The sequence below is a fragment of the Macrobrachium rosenbergii genome, chromosome 55 (assembly GCF_040412425.1).
Source record: "Macrobrachium rosenbergii isolate ZJJX-2024 chromosome 55, ASM4041242v1, whole genome shotgun sequence".
NCBI lineage: Eukaryota > Metazoa > Arthropoda > Malacostraca > Decapoda > Palaemonidae > Macrobrachium > Macrobrachium rosenbergii.
In genome coordinates, this window is record NC_089795.1 from 85131233 (window position 1) to 85154076 (window position 22844).

The 22844-nt window shown below is 36.1% G+C and overlaps 1 protein-coding gene across 4 annotated transcripts in view; it reads left to right on the plus strand.

Annotated features, from left to right (window-relative positions):
• LOC136835555 (uncharacterized) overlaps positions 1-18820 on the plus strand; it is a 234954-nt gene extending 216134 nt beyond the window's left edge. For all 4 annotated transcript variants that reach the window (XM_067099210.1, XM_067099211.1, XM_067099209.1 and 1 more), the window contains 2 exons: positions 4513-5405; positions 9881-18820. In XM_067099210.1, the coding sequence (XP_066955311.1) occupies positions 4513-5405; positions 9881-10614 (1627 nt within the window). In that variant the 3' untranslated portion in view covers positions 10615-18820. The remainder of the gene's footprint in view (positions 1-4512; positions 5406-9880) is intronic.
• The last annotated feature ends 4024 nt before the right edge of the window (positions 18821-22844 follow it).

Genomic DNA, 22844 nt, shown 5'->3' on the forward strand with positions numbered 1-22844 from the left:
TTCCAGTGTGTCTTTTGGAACAAATTCAGCAATTGTTCCATAAGTTATAAGAAGCCACCATGAACGCTGGAATGTGTTGGATCCCTGCCCATATGTCCATAAAATGAAAGGAAGATTCTGATCAAAGGGCCAAAATGGCATCTACAGGGACCAGGCCTAATATTGCCATTCTTGAGAGTGAATGTCTTTCATCACCAAACCCCATTATCTTTCGTATGTAAGAGACGTCATGAGGTAGTGAATGTAATAGTGAAAAAATTAAAAGTTAAACCCTTCATTAGGTAAAAGACCATTGATTTATTAGATACAGTTCATTTACTTGATCATTTTGAAAATAATCACCCATCACTAATCAGTTGTATTCTTTTCAACAGTTATGCAGCACTCAGTTTGTCTGCCCTTGACCTAGCATATAGACAGAAACTGACTTCTTATTTAGTTTCTGTGAATAAGAATTGGGATCTCTAACGTTGTTATAAAGTGCTGTAATGGTTTATACTTTTCACAAAAACATTGAAATTTTGAAAATAACTAACTGTAAAGAAGTCCCCATCCTCCCTCTGCATCATTTAACAGTAGGACATCAAGCTATGCCAAAAATGACAAGTGAAGTCACCAGGAAATTTATCGAGGGAACTCCCTATACTAGGGCTTATGTGGCAGTATTACCCATTAAGGAGGCAGGCTGAATTCTGGAATTAGTCTAATATGGGAATACAGTTGTAAAACGTTTGCAATGTAGAAATACATTTGTAGCACATTTGCAATATAGAAATGCATTTGTAACACATTTGCAACATAGAAATGCATTTGTAGCACATTTGCAATGTAGAAATGCAGTTGTAGCACATTTGCTTGTGTGCACATCATTGAAGATTGTTCAGGTTTTAACAGTTTGTGTACAATCATAAAATGTTTGTAACCTTCAAACCTTTGTTTACTCACTTTCTAAAATTCTTTAACAGTTTTAAAATTCTGTAGCCAACCTTTAATTGCATGTGTTTACCCTCAGTCCACCTCCTCTTACTAACAATATCAGTATCTGAGTGGAGTTGCCCATTCACTCAGTGGCATATTGTAATAGCATGGAATTCAACAGATATCCTACAAACTTACCATCTCAGGTTAAGATCATTTAAGAAATAGAATAAGAACTATGTAATAGCAATGTTCCTGCAGTGTACAAACCTCTTACTTTACTTGGAAAGAGTCAAAAATAGAGTTATCAGTTAAGAATGATCTCATGTTTCTGTCTTTGGTGAGTAATACTCATTAGAGGATGCCCGTACTTCAGATGTCAAAATTGTCATTAGCTGCCTTGGCTACTTACAATGCAGACTCATAGGTTAGGTTTTAGTTCCTGTGGGTGGTTCACTTTATTTATGTATGTGCTGTACTGTCCTCATTTATTGGTGAGTCAGTGTAGCAGAGAGGAGAGAAATATAGTATTGTTTACATAGTCTGTTGTGTGTTCAATATATTTTGCTTTATGTGGATGCATGACAAATTGATTAGTTTGTGTCTTGCAATGGTTGTTTGAGATTGTCATTATTTTTTTTAGATTTAGATTCTTGGTATTTACTCAGTTAATATTAATATGGTAATTTGCTTGTACCAAACTGGGCTTGAATTTTTTTTCACAGATGGTACTCTTTTAAAATCCAAAAGTAAAAGCCATTATATGTAGCTGTTGATGCAGAAGATAACAGTAGTATTTTATTTTGCATATTTTGGTTTGTCCCATATGAAAGTGCTTTTGTGGGGTGATAATAGTGGGGTGCTGCTTATAATGGGCATTATGCAGCACTGTAGGCAATATTAAAAGTTTTTACTGTATCTCACTGGCTCTAGCTGCATTGCTACTTGCTTTTTACTTTTCATCCATCCTTTTGTCCCCCCTTTCACTGAGCTGTCTAACCTTTTTAACTTTACTTTGTTCAATTTTTAATTTGTAGTCAAGAATATGACATGGTTAGCTCATTAAACTCCATAATGACATTAAAACTGATCACTTAAAGAGGAACGCCAGGCCATAAGCAACCTGCGACTCAATACTCAATTTGAGTCTATAGACAGATACCCAGTCTTGAGCCTGAAGTACAAACACATACAGGCCACCAATTTACAGTTGACAGATGTGAGAGCCCAGGCCACAGATGCCTGTTATGATAACCTGTGACAGGGATGCTCATATGAGAGCCTGTGACATGGTCAGTCAGTTTGAGAGTCATTATGGTTCTACAAAACATAGACAGCAGTTGTAGACCTCTATACAGGAGCCTGTGACTGAGCAACCTTATCTCAGGCACAGGGAAAGTTCTCCATTTCATCTTGCCAAGATACGCATTTTTATCCTACAACAAAGACAAGAAAATGGTACCATTGGACATGGAAGTTCTGTCAACATCACACTATTAACATTGAAATGGAAGAAGGTATGAGCTGGATATTTCTTCATGATAAGTAACAGTGACTTGATAGTGTAGTCTTACCAGTCAGAGCAGTTCCTGTAGTCATATTTTCCCTACCCCTTTCATAGAAGGCAGGATGACTGCCCAAAAAATATTGATCCTATGTTAGATGTGAGGACAGCGCTCTCCAAGTTCTAGCCTTAGAAGACATTGGTGCATCCAGTGATAACAGGTCTGTTGTTAGGTAATTGAAGTTGATAATCACTACTGGCTACCTCCTGTGTTGACCAAATGACCAGATGCCCTCCATGTTAACAAGTATATTCAGAGTCATGAGCATCTCAAGTCACAAGGATATAATGCATAGAATCTCTGTCAAGACTGTTTTAATCACTTCAGACTCATCATCCTAGGAAGGCTATCCTCCTTGCTCATCAGTTACGTTTTCCTTACACAAAGTAGAACTGATCAGTCATGTATGCCATACTTCATTGCAGCGTTATCTCTGTGGGTTTACAGGTGGATGTGATGGAATTAGGACAAGTAAAGAGGTATATCTAACTAGCAGTATCAGTGAACTTCATGCACTTGTAGTTTTATCAGTTACTCCTTGGGGAATTAGTATTAAACCAATTCCCTGGGATACTAACTACATGTTCATATGAGCAATAGAAATTAATTCCCACACTTTTTACATATTTTACTAGTTTTGGTAAGCATCATCTAGGATGCGTGTATCAGAGACCCTGGAAGTTTCTAGAGGATTACCATATACTGGTTCCTAGTGCCACCTTCATTCCCAGTTGGACTGTATACTGTAGTAACACTGAAGAGTTGCTTGTCCCTTCACATATGAATAACAACTTAACATTAGTGAAATAAGAGATTTGTGTATTGTACATTGAACATTAAAGTAATTTTGACATTTCCAGAGTACATACCTTATTTCTTCTTTTACTTCTTGCCAAGGCAGCTAATGACAATTGTGATATGAAGGAACACTCTCTAGTCAGGGTAAGTCACCAGACCCTAATACTCAAGTGTTCATTCTTCAGTTGATGACCATTCCTGGCTAACATTGCACTATTGTAGCCAGTATATTATAAGTAACGTAAAGGATTGTTGTCATTGGAACGTTAGATAATTGGAACGTTAGGTAATTGGAAATATTTTATATCGTGCATATGAATTGAAAATATTCATACTTTTATCAACGTCTTAGATGCTGGTAGGGCCTACAGACAAGATGCTGAATCACTGACAAGATGTAAGTGAAATGTCAGATAGATGAATGGTTATACTGTACTTCCTCTGTTAGTGTGAATGTCGCGACTGTCAAAAGCTCACGCTTCTCACCTTTGGTTTGTTTTTTAGATAGGGGTTTGCCTCAGCAGTTTTTATGAACTGCCTTTTAACCTGTCTATACTGAAAACATAGAGAACAGAGAACTTTTTGTATCAAAATTTGTCCATTGTTCATGTGGGTCTGTTTGCATGTATGTATATCTGGTGTAAACTTTTCACATTTGTATTTTGCCAAACCACTGGATCAATTTGAACTAAACAAGGCTGAGAGCATACTGAAGTTCATATTGGGGGCCTGCTCCTTTCCAAAGTGGAATAAGTAGTAGTAAAAATAGTTTGATCATTAATTTGAAAATCTTGAATCTATTATTTGGGCATTTGGGGCCTCAATAATAGTTGCAAAGGTTTACATATTCAATAATAGTTGCAAAGGTTTACATAGAATATGTAAAAAAAAAAAATGTAAAAAGTATTCTTCTCACGGATAACAAGGTCACATCCTGTTCAGTGTAAATCCAAGGTTACTCAAACCATGATTCTAGCAGTCAAGGGCAGGCCACAGCCTAGGTCAAAATTTTACATATATGTATTGTGAAAATCCTAATCAATTGCTACAAGATGAGCAAGGCGGCAGAAGTGAGTTTTGGTCGCTTATTATGGTTGTTATCAGTGGTTCAGTACTCAGTTTGTCTGCCCAGTGAGCAGCAAGGCATTGGTAAAAGTAAGAACCTTTTGGCTTCTAAACATTGAAGCTGGAAAATTTTTTTTAATTTGAAATGTTTGCTTTATTTTCACAGAGAAAATACAAGAGGTATTGATTCTTTGTTCTTATTTGAGGAGGATGGGGGCTTTCCATTCCTTGGCTTTGGTAAATACGGTGAGCCAACAGTCCAGTTTCCAACATTGACAAGGTCTTTGAGTAAGGGATTTCAAGATTCTTCCAAGAAAAATCAAAATTTTTTACCAAAAATAAATATAAATGGACACACCAAGAAAAGAGTAATCATAAAGAGTCAAAACATCTTAGATACAAGGAAATCTGTTGGCTCATCTGGTAAAACACCTCACGTGCAAAAAGAGTCTGTGTCTGTATGCACAAGTACTAGTCTCTCAAGTGCTGTGACTGGGAATTCAATGAAAACAAGCAATCAGGCTGTAGGAAATCAATTCATAGAATTAAATATGACAGAGCAGATACCAATTAAGAAAGAAATTAATGAAAAGTACTTTGATGACCATGACATTACCATAGAAACTGAAGACTTTGATTATGCATGTAGTGTAAATGACAGAATTTTAAGTCCCCCTTCTCACGAACTGCACTGTAGAGCTGGCACAAATCATGTTGAGTTTTCAGAAAATGCAGTTAATGAGAGTTGTGGTTTATCCTTGGAAAACAGGGAGAGTTTTGTGTTTCAAGAGCGTTCAGGTCAGGCCAATGGTTTAAGCAGGCCAAACAAGCTGACAGAGCTAACTACTTTGTTGCTTGAACTGAACAACAAAAATAAAAACTTTGACCAGAAATTAGGAAGGTTAAAACGAACATACGAGGCTAAAGTTTCCAAGGTCCAGCAAGAGAAGTCAGCCAATGAGAAGAAAATTCAAGAAACTTTGGAGAAGATTCAGAGGTGGCAAGACAGATTGGAAACGTGCGTAGATGCATCTTCCCCCGAGGCTGAAATTACAACAGGTAATTACTGTATTGTTTTGAATGAGTAATTTATCAGTGCTCAACTTATACTTTTCAGTAGGAATAGTATGACAGCAGTGTTAGAAACCGTAGTTAAAATATAATTACAGTATACATAATACATTGAAACATGTGAGGTAAGTTGTAATTAAACTCAGGTAATGCTAACAAACAACAAGCAGATAAACAAAAAGGGAGGTAAAAATTTGGAGGGATTTTAAAAACGGGAAATTGAATAATTTCAAAGGGTTTTTTATTAAAATCTAATAAAAACAGAACCTACTGAAATTAGGTTAGCTGAGTTGTTAGGGTTTCAAATAAAGGGGATTGTATTATTCTCAAAAATAAATGCTGCCGTTGAATTTTATACGTAACAGCTTTGCACCTGTTCATATTTTTTATTAGATTATTAATGCTAGACCATATGTCTTCTTAACTCTGTAAATTGTTGATGAACGTAGTGAGACTGGTAATTGGTCCATGATGCTCAAAAGCAGTTATCTTGTTCATATGAAGTAGAAATCATTGTTTATACAAATATTGAATATTTCTTGATGTGCTCCAGTTTTTTGGCATTTGTCGTTGTTGTGTATATGACTATGGGCTTTTTAAAGCACCTTATAATAATAATAATAATAATAATAATAATAATAATAATAATAATAATAATAATAATAATAATAATAACTCTGAGTGGATCTTGTTTGTCCTCCCATGGGTGGCAAGTAGGGGAGACATGACACAGCCACCCACCCCTTGCAAACCAGTTTGTCCACCCTGGGTGGGGGTTGGGGTAGGTTTGAGATCGGGAGGGTAGGGGAGACAGCAACGTTGGGTCCCAGTGCTTGTAGCGCACACCATCAAACCCCTAACAATAATAATAATAAATGCAAAAAGAAGTGTACACATTCAAATTGTTTCAGACAAACCCATAAAAAATAATTTGCCTTAATTTGCAGTGCTAAATTCCCCAGGAACATAATAACTGTCATGTTGAAGATGGAAGAAAAGGAGCAGGTAGAAAATCAACCATCGAGTGACAGGATGTACATTCTCATCTTTGACCCATCAATAGGTAGAAACTGCTGGCCTCATTCTTTTGCAAATCTTGTTGATTGTTATAACAGTCATGAGAGCTCTCCAGCCTCTCAAGTCTTGAGATTTTATATCTTACAATTCCATCTCCTTCAGCTCATGCCTGTTTTCCTTTCCTGCTATAATTTTTTTTTCCCCGCTTACTACACCAGTGATGTCTGTTTTTGGTTCTTTTTTTTTATCATTCTTGCTTGTCTTTTTTGCTGGATTCTTTGACAAAGTTAATTTTTTTTTTTGCTTGTTTTTTTTGAGTTGGTTTTATTCTGGTTAATTATCTGTCCTTGCCCTTTACCATTTGGTAAGTGGTTGTTTTGGATGATCTTTTTTTTGGATAAAAGCTATATGTACTTACTGTATTTATAAGTTTTTGGGTTCCATTTATACTTAAGTGTTCACTAACTTCCCAGCACTGCCCTCTGCTTGACCTGTGGCTCCAGTTCCTTACTTTCATGCTTCTCACATGTTCGGCCTGTTCTGCCTGGTGCTGCGACTGCTGCTCCTGTAATGCCTGCTTCTACTAATCCTGCCATGTGGACAGTGCCTTCCAGTGCCATTGCTGTTGGCTCAGGCCCCTCGGTCTCCTTCTCTAGATCTGGCTGATTTTGAAGGAAATATGTTGAATTCAGTGTCAAGTGTTAAACCTGAATATTGTAGGAATCTGATTGCTTCTCTGATGTCAATTTTTTAGCCCTTCACGTTTCCTCCTTCTTTATTACAGGTACCTGAAATTTTGGGCTATTAAAGTTTCCTTGCTGCTTATGATGACTGTAGCCTCAGCCGTTCTTGCAATTGGGATGCCAATGTCTTTTGTTACTTCTCATGCTTATGCGTTTGCTCCTGCTTCATTTGCTGTGAACTGTTGTGCCTCTGGTCTCCCCAGCTTAGGTTACTGAGGTCATGGTAACTCGTTCATTCCTGTTTGACCTTATGCTGTTGTCTCTGCTTTTTCAGCAGCAATGACTACATCTTCTCTGTCTGTGCCAGTGCTTGCTTTGTCAGTAACAGAAATGCTCCTGCTACTGCTGCTTTGTCTGCTGTTACTTGGATTTTAGATTCAGCTCCTTCCCTTGGTGCATATGTTTCAGTATTTGTATCTTATGCCAAAATCTTATGTTTCAATATTGGAACCTTGTACCAAAACATTCAGTGCGCACAATTTTTTGTATGCGTGCTCAAATGATGAGGTGGGTTGCTTTTGCTAGGTCCTCCCTCCCTGCTATAAATGCCTTCTTGACCAATTTTCCTTTGCCGACAACAATTGTAACTTAAGCAGTTTAATCTTTACTTAATTTTCCTCCTTCAGTTTGTGTATGCCTTGTTCAAGGTGGGCCTTCTGCTGACTGCTCTTCTGGAAATGTCTGACATCTAGTTACTGTTCTGACAAGTCTGTGATATTTCCTCCTATAGTTTAAGATATTCTTCTTCCGTCTGTCTCTCTCAGATTATCTTTGCCTGTTATTGCATTAGCAATTATGCTGGCAATGATTCATGCTCCACTGACTTATGGTATTTTGAGGGTTTCTTGGAAAGAATCCCTTCATATCAAATCTCATTCAGAATGAGTGCTGTTCCTCAAGGTTTCATTAGCATTGTAGGCATCATAGTTTAGATAATGTGACCAAATCATGTTCGTCTTTGTAAACCTTTCATCAGCTACTTCTTAAGCTTGCAGTAGAGATTCATCTAGTGTTCTTCCTCAGCATCAGGCCTTGATGCTGCAGAAAGGGAGTTTTGTGAGCTCATCTTCCCCCCTTTCTGGGTCACTTTCTTTTAGTGATTCAGATGCGTCAGAGAAGCTTTGATGTCTGTTGTAAAAGGAAGTGCACTCTCTCTCCACTAGTCTCCTTATGACCCTATACAGGAAGTCAAGAGGTTCTAGGGCTTTGCCTCACAACACTTCTGTGAATTCCAGGGCTCTGTCTACCCCTGAAAAGTGTTTTGGTTCAGCCGGGATCCCATTCATTTAGTGGAATTTTTGGGCATACAAATAAAGAAACTTGCCAGTCTGCAAGAAAGGGTAACAGATGGGTCAGTGGGGTTTTACTGTCTTTTGCCCTTGTTTCTTAAGACAACTGGTGGCTAATGCCAATTGTCAGTTTCTTCTCCTTAAACAAGTCTTTACAACATAGTCCCTTCAGGATGGAGACATTGGAGTTGGTGAGATAGGCCATCAGGAAGCAGAACTTATCTGTTTTGACAGATCTCATGGATATGTAGTTTCAATCTATCCTCAAGGAAATACATTTGATTAGTCTGGAAGGGAAAGATTTATTAGTTTCGTACTGTGTGCTTTTGCACTGCTACAGCTTCACTAGTGTTTATGGAAACTAGGCACCAGTAGCAACTTAGGAACATAAGTCTGGCATACTGGGAAAAGTTATTTAGATGATTAGTTGGTACTGTCAGAATCAGCAACACCTTTAAGATGGGAATCACATTTGTAAAGTGTCATTCCCTTGGTCTACAAATCATTTGGTTAAATCCAGTCTCACACCCTCCATGTGGTCAGTCTATCTTAGCGTAGAAACAGAAGCCTTAACAGGTTTAGTGCAACCTTGTAAGACAAAATTGCAAGATTGATGTCAGTTATTCAGAAGTTTCAGCTACTGTACTTCTGAGTCCTCTAGCCAAGCTGTGGCATTCCCTGGTAGGAAAAGTTTGTTCCACATAGATTTTCCATGTGAGGTCTCTGCAAGCACAACTGACAAGGTTCTAGTCAGCAGCAAATCAGCCAGATAGTTTCAGTATCTCTTTTGATGTCCCTTGAAAGACTTCACAAGAGGTACTTACGGATCTGTGATGATGGAAGGATCCAGCTCATCAAGGTGGGGTGTCTTTCTTTTAGATCAGCAAGAAACAAGTACGTGTTAGATTGCAACAAGGAACAGTAAAAACTTCTGGGAGTTGAAGGTAGTCTTTTTAGTTCTTCAAACTAACTTTTTCATGCAAACTCATCAATCATGAAGTTCCCAAATCCTAATCTCTATAATTATAGCTCTGTGACAGGTTTATGTGAAAGAGTGAGAATGACAATTACTACCTACTGATGGGTTGAAGTCATGCAGACATCAACACCCACTTTTTGGTAATCCACTTCTTCTGTCTTCAAGACTTCAGAAGTTACATGTGTGGGGAATTTGGCACTGGAAATTAAAATGAATTATGACATTGGTGTGTGTGGAAAATTAATTTTACAGTATTATATAAAATTGCACATGGTAGTTTTTGTCATTAATTATGCATTTTATTTTAAAGAATAAAGAGAAAGAAATAGAACAGAATTAACATCAAGAAATAGGTGATAGGGATCTAAAAAGTAACAAACTTTTCCCTGATCTTTTGTTTTGGTTAGATTAATGAAATATGTTATATGCTCTCAGGGACATCCACTATTACTAAAGACAACGATAAGGGATTGAAAAGAGGGACCTCAGCCAGGAAGGTGACAGGTAAAACTTCCAAGAAGAATTTAGTGTCTAGTCACAGTCAATCCATAAAGACAGAGAGCAGTTGCCATGACCCAGAGCCAATTGTCAGCATTGGCGGTTTTGTCAGGGATATTGCAGAATGTGATGACTCAATGTCAGTAGAAAGCATAGATGCAGAACTTGTGTGCTTGAGTGAACTGTACAGTGGAACAAGTAATAGTTTTAGTGATTTTGAGTCTTTAGGGGAAAGTTCTGAAAATGAATTGCCTAAAGCTAAGAAAATGAAAGCAAGCAAAGACAAATCTCTTGAAAATAATATAGTGGAAAAACCTACTCATTTCATGCCAGTTGTATGTTTAAATGACATATATTCCTCCAAGAAGGAAAGCATTAAGGACAAGATAAAATGCGGATCATACATAGTTGTGAAACTGTCTTCGAAAAAATCTGTCAAACATTACTGTGCTGTTGTTAGAAACAAGACTGATAGTGGTGACTATGAAGTCCAGTATTTGGAAAGGAAAAATCAGAGTGAATTCATCTTTCCTGAGAAAGAGATTGTGTACAAAATAGAAGATAGTGACATAGTTCAGTTACTTCAAGATCCTACAGTGCACATGAAAGGTCTAAGGCTTTATTATTCATTCCCTGACAGTAATCTGGATTTGATCAAGTCTTTTACATAGATGGAAAAATTCTTTTGTTTTATTTTTGTTTCTAAATAATTCTTCAACAAGGGTCATTTAATAAAATGTTTGCCTTAGGCTTTCACTGAAGAAATAGAGTTGTACGTTGAATTTTTCTTTTGTTTTTCATTTTAGGACCAAGAAGAACTTGATTTAACTACATTTTTAATGTGTTCATGCAGTAGGCAGACTTTGCAAATTTATTATTTTCTCAGGTAGATAATTAATATTTTTGTATGTATGGCTACAAAAATATTATGAACTTTCTTTTCCATGTCGTATGGCTGTTCAGAATTTTAGTGATTTGTGGGTTTTTATTTTAATAACTTTGGAGCATACTTTTGGAACTTTTTTGTGCAACCACAAAAACTTCTAAGTGGAGACAGTTGTTTCCAACTGTGAAGATGAGTTTTGGGAAAGAACTTTATTGTCTTGTAATGACAATGGTGCTTTAATGGTAAATTTTTATATCCTATGAAGTTGACTTGAGTTGAGTGTCACATGTCTTAGAATAGGATTGATCTTTTTGGGTTATGAATTTTTCTATTTACTGCAAGCTATATTTACACCCAGCTACAAACTTTGACTCAGTTGTCTAGGTAAACTACTTAAAATTAATGATAATAAAAATGATAGTACAGTAAACCCCCTGTATTCGCGGGGGATGTGTACCGCACACCCCCCTCCCCCCGCAAATAGCTAAAATCCACGAATACTTAAAACCCCTCTAAAAGCACTTAGAACTGCCTATTTTGATACAGTAGTTTAAACACTCAAAAAAGCCTCTAAAAATGCTTATACCTGAGTATTTTAATAGTTTTATCACAAGAAGTGCATTCAGTCATGAAAATGATATGAAAATACAGTAATTAGTGAATATTTCTCAGTGAAAAATACTGTGAATGGGCAAATTTTCCATGAATAATGTATATATACATTCCACACAGAAATCCGCAAATAGGTGAGTCAGCGAATAGTGAGACCGCAAATATGGGGGTTTTACTCTAATGATGTCAAAAAGTTGGATATGTACAGGTGTAAACTGGATTCCAAGCACAGTTTGCAGGAAAGTTAGGAAGAATAATTACAACTGTAAGTCTAGAAGAATACCTGCATTGGGGGAAAAAACCCCTCTTGCTTCAATTTGCCAATCTTTTCATTTCAACCAAGTCTTTCAATACAAGGTTGTTGTAAGCAGGGGCTGATGAGGCAAATGAAACATACTCCTGCTTCCTCTCCCCCTAACAAGATCTCATCAGTTATTTGTGTCCTGGTTTCTGAGAGAAATGTATGTGCTGTTACTTATTTGCTTAACAAGCACATTTTGCCCATCCCACCTTAGAGCTGATTACTGTCGCAATTTGGGTTTTATGTCTTCATTTTGTTTGAACGTTGATCACAGTCAGTTTTTTTTTCTTGATTATTTTCACTGGTTGGATGCCTTGGCTTGTGTTGGCTGTTCATGTTCCTCTACTGTAGGTGTTGTTGAACCCAAATTTTTGACCTGTTTATGAGGTTTCGTCATCAATTTATTGTATAATTGTTAGCAAGTATCAGGAGTTACTGTGTCACAGCAATTTTCAGGTTTGCAGGCCTTTTTCGGTACTGCTCCTGGCAACTGGAAGAACCTTGCAAGTCTTCTCTTCACTATTGTACTTAGCTACTGGAAGCTCAGGGTATCCTCCGACTTTAGTATGTTTATTTTCTTTAACTGCAAGTATGCCTAGGTAGGCTGTATACTGTACTGTATTTTTAATGTGATATGGTTTATACATGGTGTGTATTTTGTCATTGTGTTCTACCTAATGTGTTTTCAGTTTTGGGGGAAATATAGGCCATTCTTCACCAAGACACTGTTTTGTTTGTGTAATAAAACATTTGATTTGCTAAGATCTTAGGTATTTTGAGCGTTGGAGTCATTACTTATTTCATCCTTCTCATAACCTGGCTGATATTTGTTTCCTTTTGGGTCAAAATTTTCTTTGTATCCTCTTTTATTACAGTGATTATTTGGCATGATATGCATTTTTATTGTATTCAGAGTTTCCTGTACTCTTTGTATAGATCGTGATAAAAATCAAATAATGATACTGTAGTAATGTAATCTAATGGTCAAAGATCCAGATTACAAGAGGCACTGAAAGTGCCACCTCTCTTCACAGGCCCAGAATAGATAACTTAGCAGAAAATACAGTCACCAAACATGTAAACAATCCTTAGTACTATTATTCAACACTCAAATAATGTTCTACATCTATATGAGTCTATTTTTGTCAAGCTATCGAATGTTTATTCAGTACTATGGTAAAACATCATTTGACGCTTGAATGCATGTTCAACAGTTATGCATTGCGGCACATCCAGAATGGTTAGAGAAACAGATTCAACATTTTGCTGAAGAAGCAGTCAGCATTATAAACAATTATGCTGTTTTCTCAGATAATTGAAAAATGCATATCTGGTACTTTTCCTTAAAAGTGGTTGTAGTTCCAGACATTGTGTGACCACCTGGATTAAAGAAATAAAGCTTTGCAAACAGATAATTGAAAAATGCATATCTGGTACTTTTCCATAAAAGTGGTTTGTAGCTCCAGACATTGTCTGATCATCTGGATTAAAGAAAGAAACCTTTGCAAAGTGGTTTATAATCATCTATATTGTTAAAAAAATAAAGATCTTTGAAACATTGGTTTTTATTGATCTAGATTGGAAAATTGAAGCTTTGTGAAACATTTGCTTGTATGGATGGAATTAAATTGTTTAAAAAAGTTTGGAGATTTCGTCATTCTCTTCATATGGCAGCAGATTAATTTGCAAGAGAAATGCATAAATGTGACTCATTATCTAGGTTTATAAGTAAAGTTGTCAAAGTTTGTGTTTGTTTATTGTCTATATGAATATGAAAGCAAAATTAAGTACAAATGAAGATATTTAATGATATACATGATTTCTGGGATTGTCAGAGAAGTAAGCAGTGTAAAGAATTTGACATTTTATGTAGTGTTATTTTATTAATTGACCAGCCCTATGTGAGTTAAGAGTTTCAACTCTGTTGTGTGGTTGAACTTAATGATGGGAGTTTCAACTCTGTTGTGTGGTTGAACTTAATGATAGTTTCTTAAATATCTTTGTGTAGGTTGGGTTTTTAATTATAATGCTATTGTAGGTACAGTAAGGATTGATTTTGTGTGGAGAGTTTATTAATGTGTAGGAAGATATTGGTACAAGAATTGTGGTTGTAAGATGTACATTGTATGTGTAATTGCAGAGGTTATTTCATATCAATAATAAAAGCTCTGCATGATAATTGAATCAAGTCAAATACTGTATCTGTAGGATTAATTGGTTTACAGATCCTCAGTGTTTTTAAAAACTGTTGTTTTACAAAAATGTGTTTAGTGTGTGCATGGCAAAGTAGATTGCCATTACTGTAGCATGGGTTCTATAATTGGAAATACAAGCCAACACCCATTTCAAATCTCTTAACCAGTTTGAAGTCTTGTTTAGTGCAAGTTCTTTTGAAGTTTAGTCACTGAGTTTCTTAAAGTAGTTTTACTGCTTTAAGAAGGGTGTACAGTACTGTTATTAATTTTGAAATCGTATATGGGTTGAGAGTAGGACTTACTCCATCACTCAGGGTTACCCTAGTGCTGAGACATGTTATTAGATATCCGGGGAACCCATGTGAAAGATGTAAAGGTCACATCAACAGGGCTAGAACTCTAGGGAGTCAAGGTGGGTTTATGGGCCATGAAATGCCACTTGCCTGCCAGGACCATCACCTTGATGTCAGACACATCAATATCAAAAGCAGATCTTAGGAATCAGGAGCACTAATTTGAAAAAAATCTGAAAGGTGACTGACAATCCTTTACTTCTACGATACTAAGGACCCCATAGGGGGTTATTGCCATTAGTGCACCTCATGTGGTACACTGTAGGCATTACTTAGTGTTCTTTGCACCTTCCCATTGGTCATAAGCTGGAACTTTTTTCACTCCTTTTATTGTACCTCTGTTCATATTCTTTTTCTGTCGTCTTACTTTCCACCCTCTCCTAACAATTGATTCATAGTGCAACTGTGAGATGTTCCTCCTGTTACCCCTTTCACACCTTTTCATTGTCTATCCGCTTCAGCGCTGAATGACCTCATAGGTCCCAGTGCTTGGCCTTTGGCCTAAATCCTTTATTCTGTTCTATTCTACAATGCTGAGGAAAGCATCTCTCCAGACTGGTCCTGATGAAATTTTGGTGTTAGCATATCTTCAGACAGTATCATTCTAGCATCCAGGTGCTTAATGCCATCTGCCAAGCCAAGTGAACCATTAGCTGTAATTGGTGTTGTCAGAGAAATGTCCCTGAGACTCTCTTTCTATTATTTCAGAAGTTCACAGTGTTGTCAGTCAAAGGCTACAAGTCGTCGCATTCAAGGACACTCAAAAGGAAGGGTCTGAACGTATAGACTCACCTGATTTGATATTAATGAATTCCTTGGATTATATTATGACTGTAAGGGTGGGGTTTAATAGTAGTCTTGGAGAGCCTTATCAGGGGATTTTGCAAGATGCTCGACTAGGTGTGTACAGTATTGCATTATACTCTTTAATTTATCCCTTGTTTCTGTTTTGGCAAAAAGGCCATGGAACTCTATGTCTTCTGGTATATATGACCTATACAGGAGGATAGTTGTCATTGAGATTGTTTTGCTGTCACCTTTGTCTAATAATATCAAGACCCAGAAAGGAAGAGGATGTTATGAATTGGCATGTTTACTACCAGCATTAACAGACTTTACTGAAGAGAAAAAAGACAATAATATTCTTTGTATGTAAAAAGCACAAGTTCTGTCCATCTCAATGATGATACTGTGCCATCCACAGTGCTCAGTGCTCTTTGTATCCAAAAATGTTCTTTATGAAATGTGAAAAAAATTTATTGTGAACGAGTGGGGGATCCAGAGATTGTGGATCAGTCTCGTTAACAGGAATATGCGTCACACAAATATGCACAGAGTCAGAGGATGTGTGTTTTGTTTTGAAAAGACGTTGTCATTTGCTCAAGTATTAATGTAAGTTGCTGGAGGAGGTGTTAACATAGTTTTGCAGTGTTTTACCTCAGGGATGTTATCTATCGCTTGTAGATGTTTTCATTACAGCTAGTGATTGTAGGCAGGAAGACACAGTGAAATCCTTCATCTCTTTCTGCACAAAGTAGAGGGCAGATTAATGTCAGAACCAAGTCTGTATTCAACAGACGTTGTAATTCAGTGGGAAAACTGAGCAGTGCATTGCAAATGGATCTAGCTTTTTTAGCGGACTAATGGTGGCTGGACGCATCCAAGGATTAGAATAATTCTGGCAATACTGTACTATAATGCAAACGAATTTTTGGAGGCTCTGTTCTAACTCCAGATCTCCCAAGAGGTGAGGTAAGTTGGTAAACTACTAGAATTGTCTCTTTACCAACTAGTGAATTGGAATAAGTAAAAAAGAGCTTTGTTTTGTACTGATGTCTGCAAAGTTCAGAATCATGTATTGGTTTTATAGATAAAGGCCTCGTTTTGTGTAGAGGTATATTTCTCCCATCCCCATCCCAATTAGCTTTCACTTCTATTTAGTGGTGCCTACCCAGTTATAAAATTTTTAAAATGATTTAACTGTAGCCTGGTTAAACTACTTAATAAAGAGAGGAAAGACCTTAATTCGCCTTACTTAATTTGGGTAGGAGTTTGGCAGCCAGTTTGCCACATCATCTTAGCCTCAAGTCACATGAGAAATAAGAGGTTCATAGTCACTGAGTACAAAATTTGCTGTAAATTTTGTATTTTTAGAGGTGGCAGCATTGTTCACTGCTACCTTTTTTTTTGTTTCATGTATAATGATAGCTGTAGTCACCCCATATCATAACTACAAAACTCAGAACTGACAAGTACAAGAAATTCTCAATTATATGTTGAGATAAAAAAAAAAAGCAGAACACTTGTATTGTATACTGTACTTATGAAATTTTAAAATGCTTTGAGGATGTAAATTATGACTTGATGCAATATAAATGTCAAAGTTCAGTCTAGTACTGCAAAATGGTTTTCAGTAATAATATGCTTATGCCCCATGACTTTTGTAGTTTAAAGTGTTTTGTATTTGTTAGTCTGCGTATATACAGCATTTTCAAAATAACTGAGTGTTACTGGACAAGTGTGTTGTTAAAAATGCTGCCAAGTATTTCATAACTACATAGCTGAATTCCCTGATTTGTCTTCCTGAAGACAAATATGATGTGTTTCTTATTTTGTGTCATGAAACAATCATATTTCATCAGGTCTGTCATTTGAAATCCCAGTGAGACTGTCTTGAACATATTAATGATAATAGGAGAAATGGTAATGATGTCTTTGCTCACTTTTAGTGCCTGTTCTGGCTCACAGAAGTACATGGTCTCCATGTTAAATGAGTTTCAAAAATCAGTGTCCTAAACACCTTCATGATCATGATCACCTCCAATGCTGCGTGACATAATGGGCCTCTGTGAAATTCCACCATTCATGCCTTTATTGTGCTCTATCTTCCACAAATCACTCATCTCACAGTTCTCATCCAGGTCCTTAGGAGAAACTGGCTGAAACTATCATGTACTAGCCTCTAGGAGTTGTGCAAAGGACATGGCCAAGCCATTTCCATAATCCCTTCGAGCATTGCTTCATCTACTTATGGAACGTCTGTAATTTCCATTATGGGAAATACCCTCTACACCAATAACTATTATTTTGAGGAGTGCTGTTAAGAGAGCCTGCGTGTAAAAGATTTAGCCTAGCTGACAAGTTAGAAGGCAAGAGGATTTGCAAAAGTGAAGGCAATTGCAAAGTGTTATGGCTCAATGGTCTGGCTACACTAACTGGTATTGATATGCATCATTGGCAGTGCAGAAAGGAAGCGTTTTCTCTTTTGTATATCTGTTTCTGGTAGTGCCAGTATCTTGTAGAATAACAGTTTCTTTTCAAACTTTGCTTCCCCATGTTCAACTTGGATTTTCCCTGAAGCTGGTACATTGAAGTGCCAAAAATGCCTTGCAGCATATCTAAATATTTATGTGCTTACCTCATTATTTCATATACTCAGTACTGTAATTCTCTGTTTAAAGTTGGGTTTATTATTACATTTACTGTAATTGTTTTGTTATGCAATCATATATATTTTTTTATTTGACAGCATAAAATATTATACAATAGATAAAGCATTGGATGTTTACCTCAAGTTAGTTTTCTATGAGAGATTGTATTTCATTTTACTCAATATGTACAGTACTGTACTTTATTGTATAATTTTGCTCACTAATGAATTAGGTAGTCTTAAGTGAATGGTTTGAAATGCAAAGAGAAGCTGCCCGGGTTTATGTTGAAGTGCAAGTTGGTTATGTACACTTATGTGGTTTATGTTTTTTAGAAGTTAGAGCTTTTGGTTCTACGCTTACTCTATAATTTTAGCTGAATGGGATGCTACATCATGTCTTGTCATTTTTTATTGTTGTAATTTAATTTCTGGTGATTGGGGAACATACCCTTTATTCTTAAGCAATCACAAAAGTTTATTTTTATTAAAGATCTCTTGATGGCTGGTAGTTATACATGCGTTTGATTTAACTAAATTTGATATGGTTTTATATATGGTGAAGAGATACTAGTGTAAAATACTGTAGTGATTTTTAGATGTACAGTAATTTTGGTGTAGTTCACATAGCTCTTGTCTCAGTGTTTAAGTCTGCAAATACCCCGGTATGTTTTTGCAATATAGTACTGCCATATAATGTCACCTCATTTTTTTAACTATTGGTTTATGTTGCTGTAGTTGTACTGTGTATGATTCCAGCCCTGGTTTGGTTTCATCGTCATTGTTTTGCTCCTAGTTTAGTGAGGTTAGTGAACAGATAAAATTGATTATATAGTTGTTTACTGTGTTATATTATGTGACATTTTATTATTTTTTTAAGTAATGCTATGAGAGAGTGCAATTTACTGTTAGCTTTCATCATGAGTTCCAGATAAGAGGCAACGTCATACTTGTACAAAAATATCAAGAAAGATGTCAGTCAGATTTATCTTTTATCACTACTTTTCATAAAGTGTTTTAATGGTTTTGTATGAAATGTACTGTGCAGTCTTGTTTTTTTGGCTTATAAATGCATCAGCAATAAAACTTATTTTCTTCAACAATGATATTAAGCCCTTAAGAATAGCTTCTATGATAGAATATTGTAGAGTGATTATTTAAACATTCTATTGTTTCTTTGAATGGGAGCAATTCTTAGCTGCTTGTAATTGGCCTTACCAAAGTTCCATTCAAAAGTATCTTATTTTTCGGTGATTAGAAAGCGACTTTAGGTGATTAGAAGCCTTGTTATAATGTTGAGTATATAATTAGTAAACCAACATTTTCTAAAAGTACCATAGCTATGGTATTTAAAGGAATGGGAAGTTGATTCACTTTTCCTGTTTAATAACGCTGAAATTGTTGAAACTGTTGGAACAAAGTAGTGTCTTCTCCATTTTCATCGAGAAAGGCTAGACAAAAATTGAAAAACAATACTGTAGTTTTATCATTGCTGGAATTCATAAAAGAAACTTGGGGAAAGAGCATGAAGCTGTTGTTATGCAGCAAATTGCTAAGTATCTTTGGGAAAGGATGACTTTCAACCATGGAGAAAAGACATAACTCTAGAAAACTTAGGGAACATAGACCTTGCCAGATACATGTCAGTGCTATTTCAAGATGTTCAAAAGTTACTTTATCAACATGTTTAGATAAAAATTTTAAAAATCCTACAATACTAAAGCAGTCCTGTAAATTCCTAAAGCTATGGAAATAGAATAAATTTTCATGGAGGTACTAAACTTAAAGTGTGTGTTTGTGAAGGTATGGGTAACAAACACCTTATGAAGGCCATTGTATATGTTACACGTTAGACATACCACAAATGCATGATTAGCTTGAGGCAGCAGTATGAGTATATCTAGAATTTGTATTTGTAATTTATTTTTTTTCTTTAATTTTACCCATATTCATCATACATAGCAGTTCCTGACACCCTGATAAATTAAAATTATATACATAGAAGTGAAAAAACTTATTTTTAAAAATTGGGGAAATGTGCAAATCTTGGCATCATCCTCAGACCTCAGCTATCAGCATGTACTTCCATTCTTCATGGTCTGGGAAACAAAATTGTTCCTTGGGATGTGGACATATTGATAACTAAACAGAATCTGCTTTTTCAAGTTCATAACCATAAAGCACGAGACTAAGGATTGGGAATTTCTATAGCATGTCAGAATTGCTTTTATAATGTAAAGATAAGATGACTGAACATTCGTGAGAATAGAAAGGTATAGATCAAGTGGACATATATTGTACAGAATTATCTGGCTAACATGGCTGCACTACTGTTAGCTACAAGCTAGGAGGTTTTAAACTTACTGAAAGATGGTACTATGGATTTTTCCAAGGTCTCAGCTGTGTCTTTCAGGAGAATCTTTTTTAATGCAATTGAAGCCTTTACCTTTCCATTCATCTGCCACTGGTAAAATTATATACTATGCATCGGCCAGGTGTGTGAAAATATCATCATCTTGAAGTAATAGCTGTTTTATATTTAGAGCTATTGGCAAATACAAAAGTTAGCATTTTTAATGCAGAGTATATGTCAGGCAATCTGATGTCTAGAACTATGTAATGATGTTAAACTGACAGTCTGAACATTCAAAAATGCAAATAACATCAAAATTTAACATAAAATGTGTTTGGCCAATGGTTATAGTATAACATTCCTTAAAATGCAAAGAACCTTAGGTACATTGTGCCTACCATCTAACAACCTCAAGGCCTAGGGGAACAAAAAGAGTAGCAGGAAGAGAAATCCAAAGCCTGATATTCAAGTGAAAGAAACTCTGCTAATCAAGACTGCTGACTTCCACCTAGTACTGTGATTGTGGGAAGTGATGACCTGGTGGGTGGTACAGGATTTCATTGGACGAAGAGAGACTCCCAAAACTCTGCAGAAGAGTGGCTGATATATTACAATTAGAGGGTGGGAAGGAAGATGGCAGAAAGAGAATATCAACGAATATACAGTAAAAGGGATGACAGGCGTTGCAGCTAGAGGCTGGAGGGACGCTGCAAAGAACCTAGATTAATGCCTACAGAGCACCTTAGGAGATGCAATGATAGAGCTAACCTCCTACCTCGTCCAAAGCTATAGATAGTTCTGTATCAATTGGTTATATATGACATAATATTTAAGAGTACAAATTTTATTTGTAAAGTAGGCGACAAAATTTTCCATTGTGGAAGTGCAGTGTGAAAGTTTAATGCAAACTAAAGAAAAAGATGATATATATAGTAGTGCTAAAGGATTAGTATAGGCAAAAGCATGAATCAAAGCATTTTGAGATGGTTTGTTTGGTCATGTGGAAAAATGGGCAACAATAGGCTGGTGAAGAGTACATAATTCAGATATTCTGGGAAGAAAGAGATAAAGGTGTAGATAGGGTTGAATAGAGAGTTGGAAAGTGTTATTAGAGAGAAAGGGACTTGATATTCAGTGTGTAAATGAGTGAAAGATGAGGTGAATGGCAGTGTACGTAGGGTGGTTCGACACACTGATGATGTGCTTCTTTTAAGTGCATGAAAAGGTTAATGTTGAGCTTTAATACATTGTGTTATTGTATTTTCTGGAGCCATCCCACCAGCACAAAGTGTTTTAGTTTTCTGTAAAAGAAAACTATTGAGAGGGCTATCTATCTGTCCATCCGCACTTTTTCTGTCCGCCCTCAGATCCTAAAAACTACTGAGGCTAGAGGGCTGCAAATTGCTATGTTGATCATCCACTCTCCAATCATCAAACATACCAAATTGCAGCACTCTAGCCTCAGTCGTTTTTATTTGATGTATAAGGTTACAGTTAGCCATGATCGTGCATCTGGCACTGCTATAGGTGCCAGAAATACAGGCCACGACCAGGCTGTGGCTGAAAGTTTCATGGGCCACGGCTGAGAGTTTCATGGGCGGTGACAGAGTTTCATGCAGCATTGTATGCCGTACAGAAAACTCGATTGCGCCGAAGAAAGTTCGGCGCAATTTTTTTACCTTTAGTATTGCATTCAGTGTTAAATATAACTATTGTTGCAAGTTACCGAAGTTTTGAAAAAAAATACAGTGATTAAAGAAATAGAAGAGGTAAATGAGAAATTACAGCCATTGCCAATAATGATTTATTAATTGAAAATGAAAAAGAATATTCCTATACTAGAGATAATAATGTCTGAAGTTCTAAACCCACAGAACACTTAGTCTCATTTATTTGGTATAGACCTATATGCACAAGTTCAGTAGCATAAAATTATTCATCTTAAGGTCTGTTGGTCGTCACATGTTAATTTTGTTTTGTGATTTTTTTTTCCGTGGAACACAAACGAGTAGTAATTGGCTTAACGAAATTTTGAGCAAAATAGGCTATAGTCCTATATTTTTTATTTTGGAAAATTCTTCTGTTAAATGACATGTAACAATATCCATTAGTGCACAGATGTTACATACACGAAAGGTCTAACATTTGTTACAAGTAAAAGAGAAGCAAATGTTAATTATATAAGTATTTAATAATAAACAATTTACCTAGCCTAGAAAATAAACATCTCGGGTGACGCAAGCCACTTAACTATTTACTATTTCAGTTTTAAATATAAAAATAGTGTCACTTGACATTTTGGCAATTGCCTTTTGTGTGAATTTGTCGTGTAATTCAATGTCTGATATTTGTACCGGTCATTCGATCATTTAGTTGTAAATAATTACTGTATGATTAAGAGTTAAGAAATATTGACGCTCATACTGTTTAGCACAGTAAATTCAAAATGGTCTAAAGAACTCTAGGGATCACGCATGGGCTTAGCGCTGCTTTTGTTTTGCTAGTTTTTTCTGAAGGATATTTTAAGTAATAGTTCCTTTCTGAAGGATATTTTAAGTAATGAGATTTATGGCATGACGAAATATTATTCGTATCCCACTGGGTGGAACAAGATTACCGCCCTACATCACTCCAGTACCAAATTTCGTGTTGTTGGTGAAAGAAATGACAGTTGGATTGCAAACAAAGTTCTATATATAAATAGGTTTTATACAAATCAGACAACGCTGCTTTAACCATCTTGATAAATTTCACATTAGTGCTTTCAAAACTTC